The sequence below is a fragment of the Heptranchias perlo genome, chromosome 29 (genome assembly GCF_035084215.1).
Source record: "Heptranchias perlo isolate sHepPer1 chromosome 29, sHepPer1.hap1, whole genome shotgun sequence".
NCBI classification, from domain to species: Eukaryota; Metazoa; Chordata; class Chondrichthyes; order Hexanchiformes; family Hexanchidae; genus Heptranchias; species Heptranchias perlo.
The window spans coordinates 9,269,225-9,278,316 of record NC_090353.1 but is presented as its reverse complement, the minus strand read 5'-3'; the positions used below and the strand labels follow the sequence as shown (position 1 = coordinate 9,278,316).

At 42.4% G+C, this 9,092-nt stretch overlaps 1 protein-coding gene across 1 annotated transcript in view; it reads right to left on the bottom strand.

Moving 5' to 3' along the window:
• Positions 1-3,004: 3,004 nt before the first annotated feature.
• Positions 3,005-9,092, bottom strand: part of LOC137299372 (procathepsin L-like) — a 31,192-nt gene continuing 25,104 nt past the window's right edge. The window contains exons 7-8 of the mRNA XM_067968069.1: positions 7,541-7,646; positions 3,005-5,510 (exon numbers count right to left, since the gene is read on the bottom strand). Of these exons, the coding sequence (XP_067824170.1) occupies positions 5,411-5,510; positions 7,541-7,646 (206 nt within the window). The 3' untranslated portion in view covers positions 3,005-5,410. The remainder of the gene's footprint in view (positions 5,511-7,540; positions 7,647-9,092) is intronic.

Sequence of the window (9,092 nt, the reverse complement as noted above, 5' to 3'; positions counted from 1 at the left end):
AGCGGTAGAGACTGAGCAATGTAAAGCATTAAGCTCTGCTGATAAATGTGTGTGCAAGGAACGCCTAGTGTGCATGCTGTCTACATTGCAGAAAGGAATGCAAAGCCCATTGCGGTTAAATGCAACCCCAGACTTCTAGGGAATGAACTTGGGGATGTTTATACTGCTTTAAGTTACCCTGGAGCTGGTGTAAAATGGGGGAAACATAAAATATCTTCAAAGCGAATGTAGAGGACGGTTTCTCGGTGGCTCATTAGTTAGATGCACTGCCCAGTAAAGTACTGAGCCATACAGACCTGGAAGATCTGTGCTGAGTTGGCTACTTCATAGAGGAGCATTACCCTAGATTGATCTAGGAATGGGGAAAACAGCCCTGATTCCTGCTCTTGGTCAGGAGTGGCAATGGCCTTATTGGGGCTCTGTACAAAGGTTCAGTTTGGGGCCCTGGCATTTTACTAGACAAATGATACTAAATACTGCCAACTTAATCTGGTGTCAAATTCGTGCACTTACGATCGTGAAAAGGCACGTTTGCAATAGGTAACACCTAACACCACCCCTGTTCTTAGCCGATAACCACTGACCCCGCTGGAATGGCACATGCAAGGGGCATTGGGTGAGAGCAGGATTGGGCTCAGTTGTGCTCCCTCTTCACAACAAATATCGTGCCAACATTCACTGTGCAGGCAAGCTGTGCACACAAAGAATAGCCACTCAAATGAGGCACGGAGCTGCCTGCGAGATTGAGTCACCACATTCAGGAAAGGAGATGGAAGAAGTTAGAGGGAACAATTAGAGCAGAAAGTATTTTGTACAAAAACTTAAAAAGAAATGACCGTTGCAAACTCAAATGGCTTCCACTGTCCACTAGAAAAGCCCGGCATGGAGTTTATACCATAATGGAAAACAGCACTGGGTCCAAACACATTTCACAATACTATCATTGGAACAGCGTCTGAATATGTGCAGCAATCTAGCTCACAAGTTTAAAATTAATATATTTCGACCTAACTTATTGCTTTAATTACCAACTGAGTATCTCACATGGTGATGGCCATTCTGTAGGCAAGCAATTGCATATGTTCTTTCCGCCGGGGGCCACAGGCGCAATTGGCTGTATCTTATAGGATCTTACAGCACAGGAAGAGGCTATTCGACCCATCACACATTTGCTGGCTCTTTGAAAGAGCTTTCCAATCACTCTTTCCCCGTAGCCCTGCAAAGTTTTCCTTTTCAAGTATATATCCAGTTCCCTTTTGAAAGTTACTGTTGAATCTGCTTCCACCACCCTTTCAGACAGTGCATTCCAGATCAGAATAACTCTCTGCATAAAAAAAAATCTCATCTCTCCTCTGGTTCTTTTGCCAATTATCTTAAACTGTGTCCTCTGGCCCTCTTGCCAGTGGAAACAGTTCCTCCTTATTTATTCTATGAAAACCCCTCCTAATTTTGAACACCTCTATTAAATCTCCCATTAACCTTCTCTGCTCCAAGGAGAATAGTCCCAGCCTAACTAGTCTCTCCACATAACTGAAGTCCCCCATCCCTGGTATCATTCTGGTAAATCTCCCCTGAACCCTCTCCAAGGCCTTGACATCCTTCCTAAAGTGCTGTGGCCAGAGCACCTGACTGAACTGTCCAATCAGGGCCATTGCCATTGATAACTATCCCCATTTTCTATCACCTAGGCAGTCATTCAATTTACAACTTAATCAGAGCATAAAAAATAAGATAAGGATGAGTAAAGGTCATTGAGCCTATCCCTTTAGTATAATAATTCACCCCGACTAGCCTTCAACTTGATCTTGAACTCTCCTTACATTTTCTATCCACTGTTACCTAATAGCGAAAAGCTGCAGAAATGACACCAGATGCCTTCAGATGAAAAGCAGACCTATCAGTCAGAGGACATCATGGGGGTAGAGATGTCTTCACTGCCGGGGCAGTAATCTGGCAGAGCGGATCACCCACCCTTTATAGAACCTGCCCAATTTTCATTCCATTGATTTCAATGAAATGTAAATAAAGTGGGTTATACAACGGACTCCGCCTGATTGCCACCCAGGCAGTGAAGATGAAATTCTACCCCCTAATGTTTTATTCCCCCTCCAAAATGTGTTGAATACCTCAAAAGAGTGTGAGGTGTTTCTAAATCAAGTTAATAGAGCTCCAGGATTCAGTTAGCTGAACCAGGGTTCTATGTCACAATAGTGAGACCGAATTACATCAAGCTGAAGTGCTCATGTTACAATTATCCACGGTCTAGTTAAAGGACTCCAAAAAAACTCTTAATGTTTCCAAAATGCTATTATTTTGGTTGCAGTTTAGAAGAGATGTGAAAATGAATAAGCTTATAATTCGGCACATGGCAAAGTATTGAGCATATAAGACGAGGAAGGTGCAAGTTAAGATCTTTAGCCTGTGATGAATCAGCTGAACTCAACTGGGCAACAGTTGGGGCAGTGCCATTGGTGTCAATGCCCGGGCTGGAGGTGGGGAGGGGAGAAAATCAGCCAGGGTCTGAATCTTTGCCCACTATCCAGTGATACCTGACAAAAAGCAGAAGGTGTAGAGCAAGAACAGGATGAACAGCCCGATGGCATTCAACAACAACAACTTGCAATTATATAGCACCTTTAACGTGGTAAAACATCCCAAGGCGCTTCACAGGAGTGATATCGGACAAAATTTGACACCGAACCACATAAGGAAATGTTAGGATAGGTGACCAAAAGCTTGGTAAAGAAGTAGGTTTAAAGCATCTTAAAGGAGGAGAGGTAGAGAGGCAGAGACATTTAAGGAGGAAAATCCAGAGCTCAGGGCTTACACAGCTGAAGATACTGCCGCCAATTCACTGTCACATGCATTAAAATGGCCATATGGGTGAGGCAACCCAGCAAAAGTGGCACCACCTTCAGGAGGGGAGGGGAAAAAGTTAGTGGGGATTTTTTTTTTCTTAAAGCACTTTGGTTGAGGATATTATTACCATTTAAAGTTAGGACAATTGTTTTTTCTGAATGCTTTTATTTCCTGTTACATTGATCCACAGAAAATATTAACAAACGTACATCATTCATAAAGAGGAATGTCAAGTAAAACATTGATCTAGAGTGGTTTGGAACTACTTCTGTGAAAAGCATAAAGGCTTTGGACATATATCCCTGTTCCTTCAAAATCCTGGAACTCCCTACCTAACAACCTTCTGGGAGTACCTTCGCCACAAGAACTACAGAGGTTCAAGAAGGTGGCTCACCATCACCTTCTCAAGGGCAACTAGAGATGGGCAATAAATGTTGGCTTTGCCAGCGATGCCCATATCCCTAGAATGAATATTTTAAAAAATTTAAGGAGCTCAATCGCACTCCTAAATCCCAAATTAGTACAATTCTTTGCTTTGTTTTCCCATATATTCGAATTTCACCATGCTACTTAATAACATTTATCATTAGAAATATACAAAAAAGATAATTTCTGTAGGTAGTCTGTAAAAGACAAAGGACCCTTGCACAATTGAATCCATACAAAGTAATTGGTTATCTGAGATTGATTCCAAAAGACATAACCCAAGGGAGGGGTTCAGAATAAGAAATATAAAATAAATGAATGGGGTAAAAAGACTTAAATCTGTACGAACTCTTCTCTCAGTAATGTCCTAAAGCACTTCACAAACAATTCATTACTTTGCAGTACTGACACAATTTTTCTGCGGCAACTATTTCATACATAGCAAGATCCCACAACAGCAATGAGATGAATGGCTAATGGCTCAATTTTTTTTTAATGGTGTTGGTCAAGGGTAGACTGCTGTCCAGGACACCAGGGGAACTTCCTGCTCTTGGTGGCATAGGATCTACCTGGAATACCAGAACAGGCATTTGGAAACTCGGTTTAAACGTTTCACCCAAAGGACGGCATCTCCGACAATGCAACACTCGCTCAGTACTGCGCTGTACTATCAGCCTTGATTATGTGCTCGGGTTCTGGTGTGGAGTCCTTTAAAGGGTAGATTATGCAATGTATGTGGAAAGAGTGGGCTTAATGGGCTGAGTGGCCCTTTCTTATTCCCATGCTTTCTTATATTATAGTAAAAATGTAGGAATGAGTAGATAGTATTCAGCCCATCCAGCTTGCTTTACTATTTAGGTCCCCTTTCACTTCCTGATCTAATAGTTTTGAATCTCTCTCCAAGCCACGCTAATGCCCTTCCATTCTTTGCTAAATGCAAGACGTGTTTACTTTTCTTTTAATGTTTTAATGGGCTCAGCATTTTCAGCATGGGGTGGCAACTGCCTCATGACACATGCAAGTGTGTCCTCTTATGCAACGATCAAACAGGTTCTGAATGGAACCGAACCCAGAGAATAGTTACTAGCTTCAACTCCAACAAACACTCTTACCTCTGGACTCCCTCCACTCCCTCATCCAAGGGGCCATTCTTTACCTGTGTACCTAAATGCCATCCTAACTGATTTTCACACATTTGCACTTTCCAGCAGAGTCCACTGATAGGGTTCAGGAGCAAAAGTCATGAGAGATTTTTGCCCTCCCTGCACAGGAGCTGCTGAGGCCAATGGAAGACCCTCCACCCCCATCCCACCTCACAAATCGGCCAACCTAGCCTGGGTCAGCTAACTTAACACAGATCAGGGATCAGCTGTGTGATTGGCTTGGTCTGTATTTTTCATTAAAACACTAGACTGTCCACTAAGCAACTAATCCATCGGAGGAGCCTTGTTAAGGTTTTTAAACACTTTTTTGGGGAGAGTTCAGCACTGCAGGTTTAAAAATAAATGAAATTAGTAAGGGATTTCAGAGAATCCCACACGCAGTGCATATTATAGATTTAAATGCAGTACCTCATACCCAGCCAAGCTCTTCAGATTCATGCATTAGAAAAAAAAAACACATCTGTTTTATTCTGTATATGTACACATCCCTAAATCTCTATCAAAGCCCCTAAGTTGTGAGGATTGCTAGCTTCCAAACAATAAATATCTTTTCACAAAATTTGAGGGCATGTTTACTGGCAAAAATAATGGTATTGAATTTTCAAAATGGCAGTAGACAGTCTTGGTATTCCACAATACTTAGATTTAATATTGTCCAATCACAAGGGAGCATTCTTTAGATAAATGCACATTTAATGATAACTTTACTCTTGGGACTGTCCATATTTAATGTCAAAATCAACGACGGACTCAGTATGAGTGACGCCATAATTGACATGGTTAACTCAGCCATTGGCATAATGACATTGCATAAACCAGAGTTTCTTTCATGGAAGCCAGAAATTCCTCATGATTCAGGGCCCATAATAAGTGAACAATCATAAAACAGTAAGTAGAAATGTTTAACATTGTAAGAAGTGCAGTAAGTTTTGTTTTGTAAAGGCAATATTCTCTTCAGACTCTTAAACAAGAGGGTAGATTGGATAGTTAGCAATTCCACAGTTGTTGTTCCTGTCTTTTGCCATCTTGATGTAGCCTTTGTCACCCCACCAAATTCCAAAGCTAAGGGCAAAATATTAATGTCTCATTAAAATCTGGTCAGACTGTACCTGTTTGCTACAAAACATTAAATTAATACAGGACTTTCCAAAATATCCAGAGTTGAGGTATAATTAAAGGGGAGGGGAAGCCGTTCAGGTCACTCTGGGCCAGCTCCTGCCTGGTCCAAGTATCTGGTCCCCACTACGGTGAAAGGATCCGCTTGAGGACACATACAGCCCTTACCCATAATGTTGTCATGGACTGGCTGAGAACAGCTGGGACTCCACAAGGCTGCTGAGCTGAGAATGTTTCTTGGGCAATCATACTCTCATAGACTTTGTCTCCCCTTTTTTTTTATTCGTTCACAGGATGTGGGCGTCGCTGGCGAGGCCAGCATTTATTGCCCATTCCTAATTGCCCTCGATAAGGTGGTGGTGAGCCGCCTTCTTGAACCGCTGCAGTCCGTGTGGTGACGGTTCTCCCACAATGCTGTTAGGAAGGGAGTTCCAGGATTTTGACCCAGCGACAATGAAGGAACGGCGATATATTTCCAAGTCGAGATGGTGTGTGACTTGGAGGGGAACGTGCAGGTGGTGTTGTTCCCATGTGCCTGCTGCTCTTGTCCTTCTAGGTGGTAGAGGTCGCGGGTTTGGGAGGTGCTGTCGAAGAAGCCTTGGCGAGTTGCTGCAGTGCATCCTGTGGATGGTACACACTGCAGCCACAGTGAGCCGGTGGTGAAGGGAGTGAATGTTTAGGGTGGTGGATGGGGTGCCAATCAAGCGGGCTGCTTTATCTTGGATGGTGTCGAGCTTCTTGAGTGTTGTTGGAGCTGCACTCATCCAAGCAAGTGGAGAGTATTCCATCACACTCCTGACTTGTGCCTTGTAGATGGTGGAAAGGCTTTGGGAAGTCAGGAGGTGAGTCACTCGCCGCAGAATACCCAGCCTCTGACCTGCTCTCGTAGCCACAGTATTTATATGGCTGGTCCAGTTAAGTTTCTGGTCAATGGTGACCCCCAGGATGTTGATGGTGGGGGATTCAGTAATGGTAATGCCGTTGAATGTCAAGGGGAGGTGGTTAGACTCTCTCTTGTTGGAGATGGTCATTGCCTGGCACTTATCTGGCGCGAATGTTACTTGCCACTTATGAGCCCAAGCCTGGATGTTGTCCAGGTCTTGCTGCATGTGGGCTCGGACTGCTTCATTATTTAAGGAGTTGCGAATGGAACTTAACACTGTGCAGTCATCAGCGAACCTGATGATGGAGGGAAGGTCATTGATGAAGCAGCTGAAGATGGTTGGGCCTAGGACACTGCCCTGCTTTATGTAGGTATCCAGCTTGTGTTAGGTTAAACACTGTGTTGGTATTCCAACATGTTGCACCACAATTGGGATTGCGTTCTCAATCTTGACTATGACATGAGGGGGAAAGTATCAGTGTTGGAGGAGATGGGATATAGAGCTAGGCACATGCCCATATGGAAGCATGAATATCAGGACAGCAAAACGCAGAGCTTCTTTGAGCATCCAGTACAAGAATGGCTTTAGCAGAAGCCTCACTGCAGATCATATGGAGCGAGTGGTGTACAAGGGAGAAAATACATCAGGGTAATTTTCAACTTCAGCGGGGGCGGAGAACTGGCGGTAGCAAATCAGCCGCCTGTTATACATGCCGCCCAATTCTCCTTTCCAGTGAAGTCAATGGAAATCAGACAGGATGTATAACAGGAGGCTGATCCTCCGCCGTCAGTTTCACCCTCCCCCCACCCCGCACCAATGTTGAAAATTACCCCCATCATTTTCTATAAAGGCCTTCATTTTATGATTGAGGTTCTACATTTTTATTTTGTATTCTGATGTATAGTTAGGAGATAAAAACCCATCAATTAAAACATTTCTTTCTAGCATTAAACATTAGTATATTAGAGTAAATTTCACAAATCATAGAATTTATTAAACAAGTTTCTTCATGTCTATATGTTGCATGCTGTAATTTTTTTTGATGATTGTGAGGACTTCAGTTTTAAGTTTAGATGCTTGATTCTGACGTACCTGTTTTTAACAATCCAATAATTCTCTCCATTTTGACTTCCGTAACCCACTGCTAGTACTCCATGGTTGATCACAAAATTATTGCACTTTGGCTCATAGTAAACACCTACAGTGATAAACAGTTTAAATCATAATGTAATTATTAGGGGCCACAACCTCAGCAAATATTAGGACACAGTCAATTCTCAAACCGTACCCTGTCTTAACGGGAAAAAAGATGTGGGTCAGAGGTCATGCCTCTCATCAAGGGAAATAAAAACAAATCTTTGCTTCTTTACCAAATATCTCTACAACAGCATCTAGGCTATGCTTAAATAAACATTCTTAAATTCAGGACTTTTATTCAGAATCACCCTCTGATCATTCTCATACATCCCACAATGGTAGGTGGAAGAACACCAGAGGCCTAGGATCAGGCCCTTGACACAGTATTGATTATGAATGAAACATGGAAGGTGGAGAAGGGGAATAGGGGGACAGATAGAATCAAATAAAACAATAAAATGTTGAGATTGGCAAGTGGGGCAAGTGTACAGATCTCAACTTAAAGAATTTGGAATGAAGTTCATAAGACAGTACAAAAGGTGCTTCTTGATTGGTTCCTGTAAAAAAAACTATTTTCCTTACTCACACCAGATAAAGAAATAAGATTGTTTCCTCACATACCATCGTTACATAAATAGATAAATCTAAGTAACATTAGGGCTTAGCTCTTTACCTCTAATGACCATCTGTATGTGATTTTATAGCAAGGGCCAAGAAATATACAAAATTCAAACAAAAGATTTGCATCTTTGAATTTTTTGAGGAGGTAGATAGGAGAGTATGTAGGGATGGTAGATAGGAGAGTATGAAGGGATGGTAGATAGGAGAGTATGTAGGGAAGGATAGATAGGAGAGTATGTAGGGATGGTAGATAGGAGTGTATGTTGGGATGGTAGATAGGAAAGTATGTAGGGATGGTAGATAGGAGTGTATGTTGGGATGGTAGATAGGAGAGTATGTAGGGAAGGATAGATAGGAGAGTATGTAGGGATGGTAGATAGGAGAGTATGTAGGGAAGGATAGATAGGAGTGTATGTTGGGATGGTAGATAGGAGAGTATGTAGGGATGGATAGATAGGAGTGTATGTTGGGATGGTAGATAGGAGAGTATGTAGGGATAGTAGATAGGAGAGTATGTAGGGATGGATAGATAGGAGTGTATGTTGGGATGGTAGATAGGAGAGTATGTAGGGATAGTAGATAGGAGAGTATGTAGGGATGGTAGATAGGAGAGTATGTAGGGATGGTAGATAGGAGAGTATGTAGGGAAGGATAGATAGGAGTGTATGTTAGGATGGTAGATAGGAAAGTATGTAGGGATGGTAGATAGGAGTGTATGTTGGGATGGTAGATAGGAGAGTATGTAGGGAAGGATAGATAGGAGAGTATGTAGGGATGGTAGATAGGAGAGTATGTAGGGAAGGATAGATAGGAGTGTATGTTGGGATGGTAGATAGGAAAGTATGTAGGGATGGTAGATAGGAGTGTATGTTGGGATGGTAGATAG